The 22,672-nt window shown below is 43.0% G+C and overlaps 1 protein-coding gene across 2 annotated transcripts; it reads right to left on the minus strand.

The window, feature by feature from the left end:
* Window positions 1-1,054: 1,054 nt before the first annotated feature.
* LOC127575983 (PI-PLC X domain-containing protein 1-like) lies at window positions 1,055-16,597 on the minus strand. 2 transcript variants are annotated; one of them, XM_052026301.1, is made up of 11 exons: window positions 16,467-16,597; window positions 15,612-15,842; window positions 14,971-15,286; window positions 14,641-14,855; window positions 13,661-13,746; window positions 12,813-12,942; window positions 8,523-8,656; window positions 5,428-5,556; window positions 4,876-5,037; window positions 4,472-4,652; window positions 1,055-2,877 (listed from the first exon to the last, which is right to left on the minus strand). In XM_052026301.1, the coding sequence occupies exons 5-11, from the start codon at window positions 13,688-13,690 to the stop codon at window positions 2,630-2,632; spliced, it is 1,014 nt and encodes a 337-aa protein (XP_051882261.1). In that variant the 5' UTR covers window positions 13,691-13,746; window positions 14,641-14,855; window positions 14,971-15,286; window positions 15,612-15,842; window positions 16,467-16,597; the 3' UTR covers window positions 1,055-2,629. The 2 variants fall into 2 exon arrangements, with proteins under 2 accessions (XP_051882261.1, XP_051882260.1); XM_052026300.1 differs by lacking the exon at window positions 14,641-14,855.
* Window positions 16,598-22,672: the final 6,075 nt, after the last annotated feature.

Raw genomic sequence — 22,672 nt, forward strand, 5'->3', positions numbered from 1 at the left:
GAGCTTAGGTAAGTACATGGGACTATGACATTGTGGCTCTTGCAGAGACTTGGCTGTCACCAGGGCAGGAATGGATATTGAATATTCCTGGTTTTCAGTGTTTTAAAAGGGATGGGGGAGAAGAGAAGGAGGGGGTGGCGATACTGGTCAAGGATACTATTACAGCTGCAGAAAGGGTGGATAATGTAGAAGGATCCTCTCTAGAGTCAGTATGGGTGGAAGTTAGGAACAAGAAAGGAGCAGTTACTCTACTAGGAGTATTCTATAGGCCCCTTGGTAGCAGCAGGGATACTGAGGAGCGGATTAGGAGGCAGATTTTGGAAAGGTGCAAGAATAACAGGGTTGTTACCATGGGAGACTTCAACTTCCCAAATATTGATTGGCACCTGCTTAGTACCAAAGATTCAGACGGGGCAGAGTTTGTTAAGTGTTTCCAGGATGGATTCCTGTCACAGTATGTTGACAGGCCGACTAGAGGGAATGCCATATTAGATCTAGTATTAGGTAATGAAACGGGTCAGGTGACAGATCTCGGTGGGTGAACATTTGGGGGACGGTGACCACTGCTCCATAACCTTTAGCATTGTCATGGACAAGGATTGGAGCAAAGAGGACAGGAAGATATTTAATTGGGGAAGGGCAAATTATGAGGCTATAAGGCTAGAACTTGCGAGTGTAAATTGGGATGACATTTTTGAAGAGAAATGTACTATGGGGATGTGGTCGTTGTTCAGGGATCTCTTGCAGGGTGTTAGGGATAATTAGTCCCGGTGAGGCAAAGAAAGAATGGCAGGGTGAAGGAACCATGGGTGACGAGAGGTGGAACAACCAGTTAGGAGGAAGAAGGCAGCATACATAAGGTGTAGGCAGCAAGGATCAGATAGGGCTCATGAGGAATATAGAGTAGTAAGGAAGGAACTTAAGGGGCTGAGGAGAGCAAGAAGGGGACATGAAAAGGCCTTGGCAAGTAGGGTTAAGGAAAATCCCAAGGCTTTTTTCACTCGTGAAGAACAGAAGATGATGAGAGTAAAGGTAGGACCAATTAGAGACAAAAGGTGGGAAGATGTGCCTGGAAGCTGTGGAGGTGGGTGAGGTCCCCAATGAATACTTCTCTTCAGTATTCACCAAGGAGAGGGGCCTTCATGACACTGAGGACAGTGTTGGTAAGGTTAATGTTCTGGCGCATGTAGATATCAAGAGGGAGATTGCGTTGGAGCTGTTAGAAAATATTAGGACAGATAAGTCCCCAGGGCCTGACAGAATATTCCCCAGGCTGCTTCGTGAGGTGAGGGAGGAGATTGCCAAACCGTTGGCTAGGATCTTTGAGTCCTCGTTGTCCACAGGAATAGTGCTGGAGGATTGGAGGGTGGCAAATGTTGTCCCCTTATTCAAAAAAGGTAGTAGGGGTAGTCCAGGGAATTACAGACCAGTGAGCCTTGCATCTGTGGTGGGCAAGCTATTGGAAAAGATTCTTAGAGATAGGATCTATGGGCATTTAGAGAATCATGTTATGATCAAGGACAGACAGCATGGCTTTGTGAAGGGCAGATCATGTCACACAAGCCTGATAGGGTTCTTTGAGGTGGTGACCAGGCAGATTGATGAGGGTAGAGCCATAGATGTGGTCTGCATGGATCTTAGTCAGGCATTTGACAAGGTTCCACATGATAGGTTTCTTCAGAAGGTCAGAGGGCATGGGATCCAGGGCAGCTTGGCTGTGTGGATTCAGAATTGGCTTGCCTGTAGAAAGCAGAGGGTTGTGGTGGAGGGAGTGTATTCAGATTGGAGGGCTGTGACTAGCAGTGTCCCACAAGGATCAGTTCTGGGACCTCTACTTTTAATGATTTTTATTAATGACTTGAATGAGGGGGTAGAAGGGTGGGTTGGCAAGTTCGCAGATGACACAATTAATGGCAGGATTCTGGCTAGTTGGGATGAGCAGAGGGATCTGGGGGTTCATATCCACAGATCACTGAAAGTTGCCTCACAGGTGGATAGGGTAGTTAAGAAAGCTTATCTGATGTTAGCTTTCATAAGTCATGGGATCGAGTTTAAGAGCCGCGAGGTAATGATGCAGCTCTACAAAACTCTGGTTAGACCACACTTGGAGTACTGTGTCCAGTTCTGGTCGCCTCATTATAGGAAGGATGTGGAAGCATTGGAAAGGGTGCAGAAGAGATTTACCAGGATGCTGCCTGGTTTAGAGAGTATTCATTATGAGGAGAGACTAAGGGAGGTGGGGCTGTACTCTTTGGAGAGAAGGAGGATAAGAGGAGACATGATAGAGGTGTACAAAATATTAAAAGGAATAGATAGAGTGGACAGCCAGCGCCTCTTTCCCAGGGCACCAATGCTCAATACAAGAGGGCATGGCTTTAAAGTAATGGGTGGGAAGTTCAAGAGAGATATCAGAGGGAGGTTTTTTTTAAACCCAGAGAGTGGTTGGGGCATGGAATGCGCTGCCTGGGGTGGTACATTGGTCAAATTCAAGAGATTACTAGATAAGCATATGGAGGAATTTAAAATAGAGGGATATGTGGGAGGAGGGGGTTAGATAGTCTTAGGTGAGGTTTAAAGGTCAGCACAACATTGTGGGCCAAAGGGCCTGTATTGCGCTGTACTGTTCTATTCAGTTTTCTTCATTTTGAATCAGTTTTCTATTGAGGTCAAGTACAGCAGGAATGAGGTAGCCAGCTCCTATGAAATCCCCTGCAATGATATTAATACAGGGCTTTCCAGGTCCTGGGGTCTGCTTCTTAATCCAGTCAATCAAATATGGGTAATTAGGAAAAGTCAGTTTCTTCAAAGAGCTGTGGAGATGAGTCACAATGTACCACCAATCTTCTGTAAGGTTCATGCCAGCAACAAAGAAGCCATCTACATGGGGAGAAAACAAAATAACCAGGGTTAAGATAACCTTAAAAACAGAAGGATTTGATGCATCTGCCACAGTTAGATTGGTAAGGATGAGGTTACATCAATTAGTCCCTCATGTTGGGTCACTCTCTACCTCCTGTAGACCCACAGTGCTGCCCCGTCTGTTTTCAGCGATTCAAGACGCAACTGTACAAATCGTTGGTGAGACCACACTTAGAATACTGTGCACAGTTCTGCTCGCCTAGCTATAGGAGGGATATCACAAGGCTGGAAAAGGTGAAGAAAAGATTCACGAGGATGTTACCAGAACTGGAGGACTTGAGTTATAAGGAGAGTCTGGATAGGCTGGGACTTTTTTTCCTGAAGCACAGGAGACTGAAGCATGACCTTACAGAGAAATCATGGGGGACGTAGATAAGGTGGGTGGCCACAATCCTTTTCCCAAGGTAGGGGAGTCTAAAACTAGAGGACATAGATTTAAGGAGAGAGGGGAAAAAGGGACAGAAGGAGCAACTTTTTAAATCACAGAAGGTGGTGGGAATATGGAACGAGCTTCCAGAGGAGGCTGTAGAGGTGGGTACAATTATAACGTTTGAAAGACATTTGGACAGGTACCTGGATAGAACACGTTTAAAGGGATATGGGCCAAATGCAGGCAAATAGGACTAGGTTGAATAGACATCTGGTCAGCATGGATGAGTTGGGCCAAAGAGCCTTTTCCTGTATAACTCTATGAATTGTGATGGAGGAGCCTATCCTCAGTGATATTTCACTTGTCTATGTTAGTCCCGAGAAGACAAATCTAGTGAAGATCTGGTGAACCACATAGCACACAGTGGAGATCAAGCCAAGTGGTTGCTGTTCTATATGGCTCAGTCTCACCTGTCTTTATTTACCAAAGGAACATACAAGAATTGAATTTCTGGGTTTAGTGAGCATGGTGCCATGCACTTCCCCCATCCCCAGCAACTAATCACCTAAAATTGGGTGGCCTCATAAGCAAAATATCTTGGGCAACCATCTAAGATTTCCAGATATGTGCAGTTGGCAGACGAGAATCTCATCAGTGCCTGTTCAGAATGTTGCAGCAAGCAAGAAGGCAACATCTATCATCAGAGATCCCCACCATCCGGGCCATACCATCTTCTTGCAGGAGGTACAGAAGCCTGGTCCCACACCACCAGGTTCAAGAACAGCTACTTCCCTTCAACCATTCAGTTCTTGAACCAACATGCACCACCTTAATCACTACCTCAGTAGAGCAACAGTATGACCACTTTGCACTACAATGAATGTTTTTCTTGTGAATGTTGCGTAACTGATGCTATGTGCCTGTGACGCTGCTGCAAGTAAGTTTTTCTTTGCAACTGTGCATATATGTACTTGTGGATATGACAATAAACTCAAATTTGCCTTTCACTTTCACTTTGCTGTCTTCCAGTTTCTCCACGCCCATCCTTTATAAGAGATAGTATAACACCAAACCTCGTGTATGTGTTCTGAAAACTATTCCTTGTCAGCTGACCCATCAATAATGTGCAACTAAGCTGCCACATCTGTCTTGACAATAGTAAGAGGTTCATGCTTCCAGTACCTGGTCGTCCTTGCTGTTTCTGAGTTTCCAGATAGTGAACGAGTGATTCAGGATTGTATGTATCTGCCCACCAATAAGGGATTCTGGGCCAAAGTTTTGGATTTTCTTCTGCAATATTGTTGTCATAGGACATGATGACTTGACAACCCATCTCCCATAGTTTCCTTAATGTTACCCGTTCCTGTAAAGAAAGAGTACCGTAGAAACTTATCCATTAATTAAACCACCAATTATATGATCCACAATATGCAGAAATTAAGCAGAATTTACCAGGTGACTGAACACTTTCCCTTCCTTCCTCCCTCCCGTAAACTGGAAATTAACCTCTAATATGTAAACATTTTCTTGTCACTCATGATTTTTACAATTAATGAATTGTTCATCACTCCAAAAGCGCTACTTACAGCAGAGGTTTTCAGGCAGAGTTTGGACCCAAATATGTTCTCAATTTTCTGAATTAACTGGTGATGCTGCTGTTCGTTCATCCCTTCAAAGTACGTGCAGGCCAATATAACCACTTCCTTGGGATGGGTTTCTAACCATGCTCCAAACTCCTTGAAAGCATCCTTTAAAATATAGAACTGTGATTAAGGAATGCAACCTTAATGCTTTTGAAGAACCTAACTTATTGCAGAAGCCTTCCTACTCCTGGGTATAGAAATTCACATGGTAGAGCACAAATTGAGTGGTATTGAATTGGATGCCCATTATCTCACATATAATTCCAATGCAACCAATATATCGTGCAGCCATTCCAATAGTGACCATTTCATGCCACTTCCCTAAACAAACTTCTAGCCCCTTCTTACAATAATGGCATTTTCCACTGTAAACATATTTATAATTGAGAAATCTGGGGTAAAAGACAAAGACAGCAAGTCTATGTGCTGCAAGAAGCTTTATTTTAAATAAAATTCCCTGAACCTATTTCAGTTCATGTTTATTAGCTGGCTTACCTGAACAGTAATAGTTGTATAGATCCCATGGACAAAGTATAAGTGTTCAGTTGTATCATTTGGTCTATAGGCAATCCTTAGATCAAAGAATCGAATTCCTTCCTCCAATTGCTGTGTTACACTAGATTCCTACAATATAAGAATCAGGGTTCTAGTTTTAAATTCCTTCCTGCTATGCAATAAAAAATTAAAGCTTGTGTTTGTCCTCACTTTGCATCAGTGACTCCACTTAAAAAGTACTTTATTGGTCATAAAGTGCATTGGAATGTTGTAGAAGAAATTTTATAAAATGGTCTTTTTTTTAATTCTTTATACTCAGGCTTTGCATATACCCTATAGCAAAGATGCGTAACACTATTTCAGAATCAGATGTAGAATGTTTTATCTACAGAGAGAAGGTTAACTGAATCACAATTGAGAAGGGATTGAAAAACAAGACAAAAGAAAATCACAAGAGGGAAGGCTAAGATGACACGATATTAGACCAAGTGAGGAGACATGACCAGCACCCCTGAAGCACATGACCTGTAAGCTCCCTTTCTGTCAGGCACCCACTGATAGAAAGGAAGAGATATGGACAAACCAAACAATAAGTGACAGGCTTACAAACAACAGGACAAAGGCACCTCAAAACACAGAGACAATCAAGAGAACCACACAATGAGAAAAAGTAAGATGAAGGATACAAGAAGGAGTAGATCCTGGCTTCTCGATGATCTATCTGGGATGCGGGAGCCTCCATCATCATGAGGCTTTGCCGCCAGTTAAATGTGCCAGGGGAACTGCAGCGCCCATAACAATAATGTGAGACTTGCAGTTAGAGACGGACTCCTCCAAACTTGATCAGACAGCTGCACTGTGCAGGTTCTGACCAATTCCCATCTGAAATGGCAGTCTGGGTCCCATTTATGTCATTGATCTCTGACTTACTGCAAAAAGCAACCTATCACAAACTGTAAAAACCAGAGGCAGAAGCAAACAGGCTGAGTGGAATATGCAGAAGCCAACAGATAAAACTGCTAGAAACAAGCCTGAACAGCAGCATCAGCCACATAGAAATTACTCCATGAACTAGGCAACAGGATTCAACACCAACACCAAGCCTCCCAGCATTATCACAGAACTTCTGACAGGGGGCGCTTCTCTGCACAACCTTCACTGCCTCTCATGTCTCGCTGTTAATAAGTCTGTCACACACCAGATCTATTAAAGGAACAAAGCTGAACTGTATCCAAGCATGCATCCTGGATTCTGGCATACAATTTAAAAAAACAGATGTCTAATTGGTCTGAGCCTATTTAGAATCAGTTACTTTCCTTGCATTCCCAAAATAGTTACTTGACGAGTCCCTGTACCCTTAAATGGAAAGGTCAGGCAAATAACTAAACCCCAGGCCTCTACTTTTACATGCATAGCAAAGGCATTACAGCAGCTGTTACATTGTATAGCACAGGTTAAAATAATCACACACAGTTATTAGTTATATTCTAAACTGTACAGGTTTACTTATGTTTCAAATGTGACAGTTTGAAACTCAGCAGGCATTACAGTTAAAATCCAATAATCTGCCATCCAACTATTTGGAAGTCCTGATGGTTTGGCATCTGGCTCACCAGGTGACGTTTGCTGTGCTTTCTTTCAACTAACCAGAGTCCTGAATCCCACGCTCCTTTTAACTTTACCTGAATCACTGGAAAATTTACTATAATACTGTGTGACATCTAAAGAAAAGTGAATAAAAAGTGCGTTGGGGTATTAATAAAAATTACATCCAATAGTCCAGAAAATCTGCCAATCCTGCACCACCAGAGTCCCGAGTGCGTACCTGATTATCAGAGCTTTGCTGTCGTAAACTCACAGCTGCAGTCTTGTATCTAATAATGGACACTATATGTCAGCAAGAATATTGAAGTTTTGGAGAAGGCGCAGGAGAGATTTAATAACAAATCATATCAATGCATTTTTATTCATTTATCCTCCCTCTTGAACTCTGCAACATCTTTAAAGCATTTTTTGTTCTCCTTTTGTGTAATGAAAAAATTACAATTACAATGTTTAAAAGACAGACAGGTACATGGATAGGAAAGGTTTAGAGGGATATGGGCCAAACATGGGAAAAGGGGACTAGCTCAACTAGACAACGGTCAGCATGACAAGTTGGGCCAAAGGGCCTGTTTCTGTGCTCTATAACTCTGTGGCATGGGAAACTGATTACTGGTCTGAAATGTTGCTTTAAGAACAAAGATGCCCTCATGCACATATCATACTAGAGTTGGTCATTAGAATCAGTTACCTATGTCACGTGAATGAGCTGCGTAAAAACTGACTTACATATGCAACCACTGTATGATTTTTAAAAATGTGGGTGATAAGAGTGAGATAGATGCTGACCGTGCACACCTCCCGGAAATGGATTGGAATCTAAGGTAGATAAATACATATAGAGTTTATGGCAAATGACAAAGCAGGTGTTTATGCTCTATACACCCCTGCGACTATCCCACATCCATGCCTTTGTTCTGTATCTAGTTCTACTTTAAATGCATCCTTGCTATTCATCTCAACTACCTCTTGTGGTAGCCAGTTCCATTCTAACAACTTTAAGTGGGTTAATCTCATCAAAAATATTGCATGAACAGCCTTTTATTTTTCTTTAAACTGTTACTTTAATTGTTAAAATTATAATGCAAAGCATTTTAAAAGAAAACTTTTCAAGTGGGGCAGCTAGAATGTTGGAACAGTTACTTCAGCCAAAGAAAAGACGATTTTGCTCTCTGTATGCAATTAACATTGAAAAATGTATGAAGTCTAACACGAAATAAATCAAGGTGGTCTTCATCAACTTCCTACTGGTATTGACCCAGAGCACAAAGCTATTCTTAAATTTGACACTCAAATGGATTTTGATTAAGCCCATGGAATGAAAGCGTTAGAAATGGAGAAGGATCATTGTGGCACTTGTTGGGATTTGCAAATGAGGCGTATTATTATGACGAAGGAATCGTCACCCTCTGTCTAACCATGGCACAACGGACATTGGAATGCTTACTGCTCACAAATGCCATGCAAAGTTGGCTGCAAAGGGCAGAGCTTACCTGTGTCTTACACCATCTGCGTATCTCTGGACGTGTGATGCAAGGGATTACATGGTCCAAATAGCTTAAAATCTTCTCTGAAGGTTTGACGGGGGAACTTAAGTCTAAGCAGTAAGTCATGGAGTCATGGCTTCCTACAAAGGAACAAGAGCAGTTCTACTTTGAATGACAAACTCATGCTGATCAACAAAAGAGTTGGTCATTGACTTCAGGAAAGGGGGCAATTTACATGCACCTGTCTACATCAATGGTGCTGAGGTCAAGCGGGCTGAGAGCTTCAAGTTCCTGGGAGTGAACATCACCAACAGCCTGTCCTGGTCAAATCACGTAGATGCCACGGCCAAGAAAGCTCACCAGTGCCTCTACTTCCTCAGGAGGCTAAAGAAATTTGGTTTGTCCCCTTTGACTCTCACTAACTTTTATTGATACATCCAGATAGGATGCTTTCTATGGTGCATCACAGCTTGGTATGGCAACTGCTCTGCCCAGGACCGCAAGAAACTGCAGTGAGTTGTGGATACACCCCAGCGCATCACGGACACCAGCCTCCCCTCCTTGGACTCTGTCTTTACCTCTCGTTGTCTTAGTGAAGCAGCCAGCATAATTAAAGACCCCACCCACCCGGGACATTCTCTCTTCTCTCCGCTTCCATCGGGTAGGAGATACAGGAGCCTGAGGGCACATACCACCAGACATAAGGACAGCTTCTACCCCACTGTGATAAAACTATTGAACAGTTCCCTTATACAATGAGATGGACTATGACCTCACGATCTACCTTGCTATGACCGTGCACCTTATTGCACTGCACTTTCTCTGTAGCTGTGACACTTTACTCTGTACGGTTATTGTTTTTACCGATACTACATCAATGCACTCTGTACTAACTCAATGTAACTGCACTGTGTAATGAATTGACCTGTACGATCAGTTTGTAAGACAAGCTTTTCACTGTACCTTGGTACAAGTGACAATAATAAACCAATACCAATTCTACCAACAATGTTTACTACACATCAACACAAAGCAACTCCTTAGAATTTAAAATTTCTTGGAACTTCTTAGAATTCCCCCACATTTGGTGCACGAAATGTTGCTACGCATAATGCTAAAGCCAAATCACAAGCCACCCCCAAAATGGCATGGAATTGAGACACACTTGGATTGAGCTGACAATACCCCACGGCTGTGCATTGTCTGAACACCCCACATTTACCAGCTGCTGTTGGACTTACATGTACAGGGCTTTGTAAAAGCAGTTATCAGTTCACATAACCAAGGGCTGCTGGCAACTAATTTTTATGCAAATAAAAATTATAGGGGGTGATTTTAATCACATAAAAATGATATCCCAGAAAATATATGGCTCACAACTTTCAATGTGATGTACTCCTTGCACTGAGATGCAAGATAAATACGAAGGTCGTAAGTCACAACAATTTGATCCATTTTCTTTAATTAATGGACGGCATACAAATTGAAAACATGCCTGAAATGCAATGGGATAACGACATCAGTGAGAAGGTGAATCATGACAGGAAATTCCTGGTGTATGCAGTACTTTTAGGGAAATATTACCATTCACCTCAGAGCATGCCCAAAATCAATTATAATGCACTATTTATACATAAAAATGGGCTCAGATGTTTATTAAAATCCTAGGGTCAATTCTTCCATGTTTTTCATCCCATCTGGTCTGAATGGCTTCCACTAGCCACATCCCTTTACTTTCCTGTCAATATCTATAAGCTACGCAAACTCAAAACTATTTTATTCTGTCATATCTCCCACTTCCTCCTTTAAAAGCAGATGTTTGTTTAGTAACCAGTTATGTTTTCAAATTGTGCAGCACGATATCTATGTTTGCAGGCAGGCATGGCCTTTATCTTACATATCTGTAACATATTTTATCTTACATGTTTACGTGTGTGGTCTTGACATCACAAGATAGAAGGATCCCAGGAATGAGGCATTGCAGTTGCCAGATTAAACTGGAGAAGCTGGGTACTTCTCCTTGGAGCAAAGGATATTGAGATGAAATTGGGTAGAGGTGTACAAGATCATGATAGGTATGTAGAACCTGTGCCCATTCAAGGAAAATATTCTGATTCTAGACTGCTTCTGGACTAGTTGGCTTGAGGTTCAAGGACCAGATTTAATATAATAATAATATTTATTTATTAGTCACATGTACATCAAAACACACAGTGAAATGTGTCTTTTTGAGTTGACAACCACAGTCTGAGAATGTGCTGGGGGCAGCCCACAAGTGTCGCCACGCTTCCAGCGCCAACATAGCATGCCCTCAACTTCCTAACCTTCGTACGTCTTTTGGAATGTGGGAGGAAACCGGAGCACCCGAAGAAAACCCACACAGTCACGGAGAGAACAACAGAAACTCCTTACAGACAGGGGCGGAATTGAACCTGGGTCACTGGCGCTGTAACAGCGTTACGCTAACTGGGGCAAAAGACACAAAGAGGATGCGAAGATTTTGTTAAGCAGAGAGTAGGTGGAGGCTTGGAACCTGGAGGAGGCTTGGAACCAGAATCAGTGCTTTCAAGAGGGAATTGGAGAAGCTCAAGGGGGAATTAGAAAGGCTCATGATGGAAAGTGATTTGTAGAACTGTGGGGAAAGAGCAGGGGAATGGAACTGATTGAATTACTCTACAAAGAGATGTGCTTTGAATGGCCTCCTTTTACGTTGTAATGATTCAGTGACCTAGATTGTGTGTTCATGCACTAAACTGGGGTTTGAACACAGGAATCAAACCAGAAATTATTTCTCACAATTCTCAGTTACTTCAAAATCATTCATATTACTTTGAAGCTGTGCTTCCTGAGAAAAAATGTGAATTAACATGGATGAGTCTATAGACTGGAGCTGGATTTCGTTTGTTCCCCCAGACATCAAGTCAACTGGTGCAGACGCAGCTTAGAATCAGACCATTATCCTGCTGAACCTTTCTACACAGCAGTAGCACACTTCACTTCCAAACACACAACTGATTGGAATGAATATTTGGGAATATAACAAGTGAAAAGTGGTTAAGTATCTGAAACTAAAATGTGCATTACTGAGGAAGGTCTAGTATAATTGGATAGTTCCACCAATAAACCAGCAAAGTCCCAATGGGCAGAAAGGCCTCCTATTCTAAACTACTTCACTGTTCTACTTGTATCCATAGTAGAGAATGAGAGTAGAGATTATGGTACAAGACATATAACCCTGGAGACTCTGAGCTCAAATCCCATGCAAAATTTGGAAAATTTAATGTATTCAGCTGAATTTAATCTTTGTTGAGAACTTAATCAGTTCATTAATTCAGCAAGAGGAATGTGCCAGTCCCACAGCTTCTTTAGTCTGTGTTCTAAGCGCTGGAGCTTAATGCTCTCTACTCTGCCTGGCAAACAATCTCAGAACAATGGAGATTGGCCAGTGAATATGTCAATATACTAAGTACCAATCCGGGAACTGAAAAAGAGGGATGAAGTGGCCTGTAGCATTGATTCTGAAAGCTGGAGTGGCACTAAATATGTGGTGTTTCAAATAAAGTCACTTTCTGCTTTAGATGGGCATTTTCCAACATACCCACTACAAAATCTGCCATCCTAATTCCAGAAGTAAACTCTACCCTATTTTATTGTGGGTTACGTGTCTGCTCTTGGAAGAAGGGAGGTTGACCACATCACTAAAAATTTAAAGAGCAGAGGGAACTTTACTTCATTCTGGGATGTTTGATCCTCAAACTGGGAATTTGATATCAGCAACAGGATTATGTTTCACAGACATTTCCTCACTTCAATGTCACGTCTCACACCAGGACCCAAGCCACTCACACCCTTATTACCCCTTCCTGGTGTAAATACGATAGACAAAGTTTTGAGAAGGAGAATGAGGGGTGATCCTATAGAGGTGTATACAATTATGAGGGGCAACAGATAGGGTGAATGCTCAGTCTTTTTCCCATGGTTGGGGAATCAAGAACTAGAGCGCATAGGTTTAAGGTGAGAGGGGTGAGACTTAATAGGAACCTGAGGGGCAACTTTTTCACCCAGAGAGTGGTCAGTATATGGAATGAGCTGCCAGGGGAAGTGGTTGAGGCAGGTACATTAACAATATTTAAAAGGTACTTGGATAGGAAAGGTTTAGAGGGATATGGCCTCCACACCTCTCTGAGGTATAGAATTCCAGAGATTATTTACTTATTTAATACCTTGGCAGAGAACCCCTTTCCACACCCTTGGTGACTACAAAAGACAAGATTGACTTGACAGATGCACGGTTACCTGGAATAGCCAGGTTGCACAGAGCCATGTCCCACAGCTTTTCCGGCAACTCTGACATCCAATGGGCAAACTGATTCTGGAGGAGACTTGGAAACACTATCCGCTCCTTCATCCTTGAATCTGCCATTTTCTGCAACAAAAAGTGCAAGGGAATTGTTAGTTTTATTTGATGTTCTGGCTTTATAATGGCTGTTCTTAAGTAAGGGTACTCCGTTGGGATACAAGGATCAGTTTCCCCAACCCCTTCAGATCAGAACTGTAAATTGGACAGGTGCCAGGTGCCCAGTTCTCCCCGATTACAATGAATGTGGCAACAAACCATTGAACAGTTCCCTTACACAATGAGATGGACTCTGACCTCACGATCTACCTTGTTGTGACGTTGCACCTTATTGCACTGCACTTTCTCTGTAGCTGTGACACTTTACTCTGTACTGTTACTGTTTTTACCTGTACCACCTCAATGCACTCTGTACTAACCCAATGTAACTGCACTGTGTAATGAATTGACCTGTACAATCTGTATGCGAGACAAGTTTTTCACTCTACCTTGGCACAAGTGACAGTAATAAACCAATACCAATCCTGTTGAGCCAATAATAGGCGTGCTGCAATAACCACAGTGGATTCACAAGAATGGCTTGTGTGGTCAAATTTAGTTTGAACAGGATATTAAATTCAGGAAGCTGGACAAACTGAACTTGAACTCAGATCGCAGAAACATATACTGTATTCTGCATGATCTAAAATGCCACACATTTCTAATAATTTCAACACACCTTAAACAAGCAATATTGGCAAATATCAAAAAGCAAAACCCACAGATGCTGGAAAATGTTGGCAAGTACCTGAGAGCAAATCATCCATTTCTTCCCCATGATATATTATCCAGTGAGTTTTCAACTCTTCTCACCCAGCTGCACTTAGTTTCACACTGTTTATAGGCATAAGATGTAAAGTAATGAGGTCATAATGATTTCAAAAGCAGAATTATGCAAATTAATCAATCACGTTATTGGGGTGGGGGGGGGGGGGTAACTTTTATGCCAAGTGGGTTTGAATCAATTGGTAAGTATAAATCTTAAACCCAGATCCAACCCAGTTCAAGCTCTGGTTTTAAACAGAGGCACGATGCAGGGATCTGTCCAGACAGTCATTGAAAATGCATAAGGAAGTTGCATGCCTTCATTATGAACATATCCAATTTTTAAGGTTGAGCTGGATACTCTGGCCTTTGGAAACCCAGCAGGGGAAGTGCCTTTACAGTAATGCATGCATCCAGGGGAGGAGTTACTTCCTCCCAGCCTCACAACCCAGCATTAAGGGTCTACCTGAACCCCACATCTCTGAGCATGTTCCAAATCCCACAGCCCACTTATGATCCTCATCCTCACCATCACTCTTCACTTCCTAACTACCCTGAGCATTCCAGGAGACTGGGAAGGGAAGGGTGGAAATTGGGGCTGGGTGAGGGAAAATAGATCAGCACTCCGTAGTGTGTTTGAAAGGGAGGAGCTGGAGCTGAGGAAAGTGTCTGGGGATTGCGGAAGGGAGACAGGAGACTGGAGTGGGTGTAGGGATGGGAAGTAGGAAATTGGAGATGATGGCTAAATTCCTCCTAGGCTCATTGGGAAGCACACTCATCTCTGAGTCAGAAGTTGTTGGTTCAAGTTCCAGACCAGAGACAAGTACAAACAATCCAGGCAAATACTGAAGAAGTACCATACAGTCCTCCAACAAGACACTGAGCCAAATTATGTTTAATTCAAGCCCATCAACCAACCTTCCCCGCCCCCTCCCCATGTGCTCTCCCTGCAATGATACTAACCTGGTATGGATGTGTTGATTCAATTGTCCTAGCCTTCCAAATTTCAGTCAGGCAATAAGGGGCAGTGAGCTCTGAGTGACAACTAAGCCTCAGCTTAGTGTGGAGACCCCACCCTCAGAACACCCTGTGACAGCCTCTGATAGGAGACAAGGATGGAGGTGGAGCCTCATGTCCTGTCCAAGTTACCTAGGCTTTGCAAGAGTTTCTAAATCTTTCTGTTGTAAAGAGATATCAGAAGACCGTAAAATTACTGTTTAATATTACATTAAGGTTAAAGAATTAAAATATTTAAACCTGATAATTAAAAACATTAAAATAAAAACAACTTACCTTTTCCTTCCTGATCTCCAGGTCAGGGATCCTTGAGGAATGGGGAAATGGATTCTTCACCAAATCCTATCCCAGGAGAAGCCCAGTACAATGGGGCTACACCAGCAGACCACATCAGGTCGAGCGATTGATGTCTCACCACCTATTACTCGGCTTGTCCCAGATTTACAGCAGGGCCATACAAGTCCAAGTCACTGATGGTTCTCAGGAATCACCAACTCAGTCCACTGAACAGAGCTGCTTTGTTCTCTCAAGTGGATGCAAAAGGTGCAAAGATGATTGTTCAAGGGAGAGGATGAATGTTATTTCTAGTACCCTGCAAAATATTCATCCTCTAGTCAACATCAGTTAAAGTAAAATCTGCCCATTGTTTGTTGATGCTTGTTGTGTACTAACTGGTTGCCATTTTACTACTTTGCAGGTGTAACTATACCTCCAAAGTGGTCCTTGCCTCCACAGAAGGGCCAGAGAAATGTTTCCTCATGACAATAGGAGGAGGCCATTTGGCCCATTGAGTATCTTCTGGCTCACAGAAGAACCCCATTCCCCACTAATTCTTCCTGGAACCTACTGTTCCCACATTCCCATCAATTCTACCACCCACTTACACGATGAGGGATTACAGTGCCCAATGAACTTACCAAGCCGGACATTTTTATAATGTGGGAGGAAACTGGAGCACCCAGGGGATACCAGTGCAGTCACAGGGAGAGTGTGCAAACTCCTCCGCACAGTCGGCACCGCGGGTCACAAAGGAATGCGAGTGGCTGGAACTGTGAGAGGGGACAGCTCTACCAGCCGAACCGCCGTCCCACCAACCAGTAGAAACAACAACAAAAGGTGCTGGAAATACTGGGTCAGTCAGGCAGCATCTGTGGAAAGAGAAACAGAGTTAATGTCGCTGCATTAAAAATGTATCACAATAGCAAATTAAAGTCACTTTACAGCAACCCATTACAAACATCAGAACATTATTACTTTGTGACCGTAACACCCTCTAAGCATTCCCTCATTGCCAGGTTCTGACCTGAAACGTTAACGTGGTTTCTCTTTCCCCAGATGCTCCCTGACCTACTGAGATTTATTTAATTGATTTTTTTCAGAGAAATGGCAGACTTTAATTCGGGGTGGGCGCTGGAGTTGTTTCTCTTCTGCTCTCGCTCAGTTGCCCTGTCACTCTCCCCCTCCTGATAAGACTATTCTACCAGCGTCCTTTCAAAGATGTTTTATTTTGATGCTATTTGCAGTAATTAATCAGCAAAAGCAGAGACTGGGGCCACATGAGGACATCCTCTACAGTAACCTCGGGCATAAAGAGCAGGCACTGAAAAATGCCGATCTAAGGAAGAAACCAAGCAAAATAACAACCTGGCTAGAAACAAGAATTCGGCATTAGCAGCTCACAGACAAATCAGGACAACTGGAACCATTCTTTGCGGAATGGGATTGTAAACAAACAACGGTGACACTGTGAACGGAAGGAAAGAAAGCGTTACCGTGTCTCCACCGTCCCGGGACTCTAAGTCCCGGTGCCCCGGTTGCGGATTCTCCGCTGTCCGTGCCCCGGTCGCTCTAGGTGTGTATGCGTGTCTCTCTCTCTCTCTCTCTCTCTGTACTCGGGTGTCGCCGTCTGTGCGGAAATCCATGGGGGCGGGTGTTTCTCGTCAATGCTTTCTCGACGCATGTGATAATTCAGTTCAACGTAACACGTGAAGTTACTTACCCAACCTCGCCCTTGGCAGGAGATGTGCTGTGTGTTATATTATTGCGTGAGTCTCAGCAAAAAGAAGCATCCTGTTATTATGTGCGAATTGAAGATCCAGTGTGTATATGTAACCCTGTGGTGAAAAGGCAGGAGATATTTTGCTAACTGCCCAAACTTTGTCCTGCTGCCCTGATTGAGTTAAACTCGGATTTTGTTAAAATAACAATTGGAATCTCTTTCCAACAGCACATTGCAAATATCACAACATATCCATAGAGTCATAGAACAGAGAAACAGGCCCTTCACCCAACTATATCGATGCCAACCATCAAGTGCCAATCTGGACTAATGCTGTTTGCCATCAGTTGATTCAATACCTGGGTAATTCAAATGCTCACCTAGATATCTCCTGAGCATTGTGAGAGTCTCTGCCTCCACCACCCTCTCAGCCAGTGTGTTCCAAACTCCAACCACCCTCTAGATGAAAAAATTATTCCTTATATTCCCCCCTAAACCTTTTACTCCTTACCTTAAACCTGTGCCTCTGGGTATAGATACCTCTGCTCAGGTGAAGAATCTACTTCTGTCTACCCCATCTATACCCCTCATAATTTTGTGCACCTCTTTCAGGTTCCCTGTCAGCCCTCTCAGCTCCTTGGAAAACAATCCCAATCAATCCAGTCTCTCTTCATAAGTGAGGGTCTCAATCCCAGCAACGTTCTGGTGAACCTCCTCTGCACTGTATCCAGAGCAATGGTGCATAATATTGCAGATGAGGCCTCACCAATGTTTGATAAAGCTGTACAATAACTTCCATGCTCTTGTAGTTTATGGCCTGGCTAATGATGATGAGCATTCCATTATAACTACAACAGTTCCTTAATGCCACTCTTATATTAGACATAAGGAAGATGCATTTTAATGGATGAGACTCTTGAATTGAGTCATACAGCATGTAAACGGGCCCTTCAGCCCAATTCGTCCAAACCAAGCCAGATGTCTGTCTGAGCTAATCCCATTTGCCTGCATTTGGTCCATATCCCTCTTGGATTTTTCTATCCATGTACCTGTCCATGTGTCTTTTAAACATTGTAATTATACTTGCCTCTACAGCCTCCTCTGTTAGCTCGTTCCATATACCCACAACCCTATGTGTGCAAAATATGCCACTCATGTCCCTTCCCCTCTCACCTTAAATCTATATACTCTAATATTAGACTCCCCACCCTGGGGAAAAAATTGTGAACATCCACCTTAACTACACCCCTCATGATTTTATATATCTCCATAAGGTCATCCCTCAACTTCCTACATTCCAGGGAAACATTCCCAGCCTATCCTGTCTCTCCTTATAGTTCAAGTCCTGGCAACAACCTGGCAAATCTTTTCTGCACCCTTTCCAGCTTAATGACATCCTTCCTGTAGCTGGGCGACCAGAACTGCACACAGTACTCCAAGTGTGGTCTCACCAACGATTTGTACAGTTGCAACATGACGTCCCAACTCTTGCCCTGAGCGATGAAGACAAGTGTGCCAAAAACCTTTCTCATCACCCTGTCTACCTGTGTCGCCACTTTCAGGGAATTATGCACCCGAACTCCTAGATCCCTCTGTTCTACAACATTCTCCCAGGCCTTGCCAAGTGAACAAACGGATTTGAAAACTCTTGCTTCGAAGTATCAGGTGATTTCTGCAGGCACTTGTACTCTAGGCCTGGGAAAACTTTATTTATTAACCTTCAGGATGGTGTGTTCTAGGTACAACCATCATTTATTGTCTATCACCTTGAGAAGTTGTGCTGCCTTCCTAAACCACCACAGTCTGTGTGACATTGGTACTCCTACACTTGTGTAGGAGGCAATTGTGGGCAAATGCTTTCAGTGCAGTCTAGATTAAAAGTAACTTTGTATAATCAGCATAGAATTTCAACAGCCTAAAATGAAGGGCAAAGTTTAGAAATAAACAAAGATCATTTCAACACAAGTCAACATTTCTAGTTTCCTAATGTTTCACGGGTATTTTTTCACTTTCTGTTTTTCTTCAAGGTGCTACACAATGACAAACTCTGATATAGGGGAGTAGGAAAAATCGATGTGAAACAAATACAGGGATGTGCATATGAGGTGGTTAGAAATAAGATGGTTGGAACCTCACTTGGAGCACAAAGAGCTTCATAGACCAGTTGGGCTGAATCTTATGCTGTGAATTCTATGTAATTCTCAATGAGGCCACAATGATATTGGCACAATATATGCTCAGAAAGTTCCCATTGTGGGTACCCATCCCATAACGTCTGCAGCTTCCCATGTGGGTACACTGTCTAGAACTTCTCCATATGTGTCTCCACCAGAAAGGATCACTCACTATAACATGAATTCAGAGAACCAACCCTAAAATATTTTCAATATATTTTTAGATTTCACTCACTTGAAAGGAGGCTAACTTATTCTAAACACAAATACAGTTTCCGAAGGAGACACAAGAGACTACAGATGCTGGAATCTGGAGCAACGCACAAAAAGCTGGAGGAACTCAGCGGGTCAGGCAGCATGTGTGGAGAGAAATGGGCGGTCACCGTTTCAGGTCGAGACCCTTCATCTGGATCAATTTCATCCACATTTCTGCACAATTGCCTCCTGCACAAGTCTAGGAATACCAATGTTGCACTTTGGGAGGACAAACCAGGGTAGGACTTACACAGTGAATGGTAGGGCTCTGAGGTGTGCAGTAGAACAAAGGGACCTGGGAATACAAATCCATAGTTCCCTGAAAGTGGCGTCACAGGTAGATAGGTTTGTAGAGAGCTTTTGGCACTTTGGCCTTCATAAATCAGGGCATTGATTACAGGAGTTGGGATGTTATATTGAAGTTAGGGCCGCATGGTAGTGTAGTGGTTAGCGTAACGCTATTACAGCTCCAGCGACCGAGGTTCAATTCCCGCCACTGTCTATAAGGAGTCTGTACATTCTCCCCGTGACCATGCAGATTTCCTCCGGGTGATCTGGTTTCCTTCCACATTCCAAAGACGTACGGGTTAGTGGGTTAACATGGGTGTAAATGGGTGACGTTGGCTTATTGGGCCGGAAGGACCTGTTACTGCACTGTATAAATAAAGTTTAAAAAAAACATGTTAGTGAGGCCGAATTTGGAGTATTGTGTGCGGTTCTGGTCACCTACCTACAGGAAAGATATCTTTGAGCTTGAAAGAGTGCAGAGAAAATTTACAAGGATGTTGCCGGGACTTAAAGACCTAATTTATAGGGAAAGATTGAATAGGTTAGGACTTTATTCCCTGGAGCACAGGAGAATGAGGGGAGATCTTATAGAGGTGTAAAAAATTATGAGGGGTATAGATGGGGTGAATCCATGCAGGCGTTTTCCCTGAAGGTTGGGTGAGACCAGAACTGGAGGACATAGATTTAGAGTGAAAGGCGAAATATATAAGGGGAACCTGAGGGGAAACTTCTTCACTCAGAGGGTGGAGCGAGTGTGGAATGAGCTGCCAGTGGAAGTGATCGATGCAGGTTCAATTGTAACATATAAGAGAGATTTGAATAGGTACATGGATGGGAGGGGTTTGGAGGGATATTGTCCGCATGCAGGTAGATTGGACTAGGCAGAAGATCGGGTCGGCATGGACCTGACGGGCTGAAGGGCCTGTTTCTGTGCTGTGGTACTGCATGACTCTATGTCACATGGACTGCAGTGGTTCAAGAAAGCAACACAGCTTCTCAATGTGATAGACAATAAATGCTGGTCATACCTAGAACATCCCCGTTTGTGTTGCTGCAGTTTCCCAAGGGGTAGACTTCACTCCTATGGGGATTTACAGCGACAGTTTCAGTGTGGATCTCATAAAGGCTCATGAGCTCACATCAGTGAAGCACAAACCAAAAAGCTAGATGTCTGAAATAGAAGATGGCAGACATCTTTATTAGTCACATGTACATTGAAACACACAGTGAAATGCATCTTTTGGGTAGATTGTTCTGGGGGCAGCCCGCAAGTGTCACCACGCTTTCGGCGCCAACATAGCGTGCCCACAACTTCCTAACCCCCACGTCTTTGGAATATGGGAGGAAACCGGAGCAGTCGGAGGAAACCCACGCAGACACAGGGAGAACGTACAAACTCCTTACAGTCAGTGGCTGGAATTGAACCCGGGTCGCTGGCACTGTAATAGCTTTACGCTAACCGCTACACTAGGCACATTGCCCCTCAGATTCCACTGAATTCAGCAATTTCAGATCAACAGCCACTTGAACTTTGGGTCACACATTGCCAGAATTCACTTTCTCTGGTGATTTCAGATTTCATTTGACTTTACACCTCCTCAGGCAAAGCTATTGTTTTTCACCAGTCTCAACCAGCCTCTCTCAGCCACCCGCACCATCCATCCCTCCTGCCCTTCACAGTATAACAGATCCTCCGTATTGTTTTCTCCGATCCTCCTCTGCCTTCTGAACAATTTAAATCTTATTTTCTCCCATTTCAGGCCATCAACCTGAAACATTATCTCTGGTTATTTTTCCATATACAGTCCCTGATCTGTTGGGTATTTGCAGCATTTTCTGTTTCACTTTACACAATTGAAAACATTCATTGTGAAATATGTTATCTTTCATTATCACCACCACATGGTTACACTGGCACGGAGTATAAGCTGGCCAAGGAGGGTGTAAGCTCTGTGAAATTCCTTGATTGGCCCCATTAATGATAAGCATATCTTCTTTCATTGATAATCATTTAGATCAACTCAATACCACAGATGCAGCCTGACTTGCTGAGTACCTCCAGCACTTTCTGTTTTTATTTTAGATTTCCAGCATCTGCGGTTTTTTTTATTTTCAATTCCTGTATCCTAATTTAAAACCTGCACAAGGCATGGTAATCATGTATAAAATATCTGTTTTTTTTTCATTTCAACACACGGATATGGTGAAGGGATCTGAGAGAAGACAAATCAAGCGGCATTTGTATGGCATGGCCACAATCATATACTCACCAAAGCCATGGTGAAAGTACATAGCATTAAATGAAAGGTGATATAAGTGTCGTAGAAATACTTTTAAATTTTTCCACCTTTTTTTTTCTCTTTTAAAAAAGCTTATCTCAAGCAAAATAATGAAAAAAAGTTATTAGAATACTTTAAGATCATTTCTTTAGTTAAATTTCTTTATAGCAGACGAAGTATGTGATAAAAGGAGAAGTAAATGTGTCTCGGACGGGAAGTGCCAGAGTAAAGAATGTGAACATTCAGGTCTGGGAAGAGGATAAACATCTGATTAAAGCATTTACTGTGCTGTTTTAAAAAAAGATTGTCGCAGATTCTATGCTGCATAAACACCTCAAAGTATGGCCGGCTTAAAGGTGCAATCATATTGCAACAACACAAACCAATTTTGTGATATACCATAAAAATAGAACCAGGCTTTAAGGTAGAAATGAAAAACTGGAGATGGTGGAAATCTAAACTTAAAACAGAAGATTAATGACGGGTGAGAATGTAGTTGGCATGGTTAGTAAGTTTGTAGGTGACACCAGAATTGGTGGTATAGTGGACAACTAGGATGGGATGCAACACACACAGTGCCGGAGGAACTCAGCGGGTTGAGCAGGATCTATGGAGGGACATGGACAGTTGACATTTCGGGCCGAGACCCTTCATCTGGACTGAAAGATGGAGGGGAGATAGGCAGTGTAAAGAGGTGGGGTGAAGGGGTGGAGCAAGAGTTGGTAGGTGACAGGTGGATCCAGGTGAGGTGGGGGGGGGAATGATAGACAGGTGGAGGAGGGGAGGGTGGCAATGACCCTAGAAGCTGGGAAGGTGATGGGCAGAAGTGATGAAGGACTGAAGATGATAGAATCTGATAGGACGGTGGAGCACGGAATCAAGTGAGGGAGGTGGAGAGGGCAGAAACCACAATCATGCAAACTTGGATGGTATGGATAAGATGGGCAGAAGGGCCTGTTTCTGTACCGTATAACTCTATGACT

The sequence above is a fragment of the Pristis pectinata genome, chromosome 11 (assembly GCF_009764475.1).
Source record: "Pristis pectinata isolate sPriPec2 chromosome 11, sPriPec2.1.pri, whole genome shotgun sequence".
In the NCBI taxonomy this organism is placed as follows: Eukaryota; Metazoa; Chordata; class Chondrichthyes; order Rhinopristiformes; family Pristidae; genus Pristis; species Pristis pectinata.

What these genes read in the sequence shown, in the direction of transcription:
- LOC127575983 (XM_052026300.1), bottom strand. Translation starts at nt 13,690, where the DNA reads ATGGGGAAGAAATGGATGATTTGCTCTCAG. An exon ending in GTGCAACCTGGCTATTCCAG is followed by an intron (nt 8,657 to 12,812) that starts GTAACCGTGCAT and finishes GTTCCTTTGTAG; the next exon opens with GAAGCCATGACTCCATGACT. An exon ending in GAAACAGCAAGGACGACCAG is followed by an intron (nt 2,878 to 4,471) that starts GTACTGGAAGCA and finishes CTCCCCATGTAG; the next exon opens with ATGGCTTCTTTGTTGCTGGC.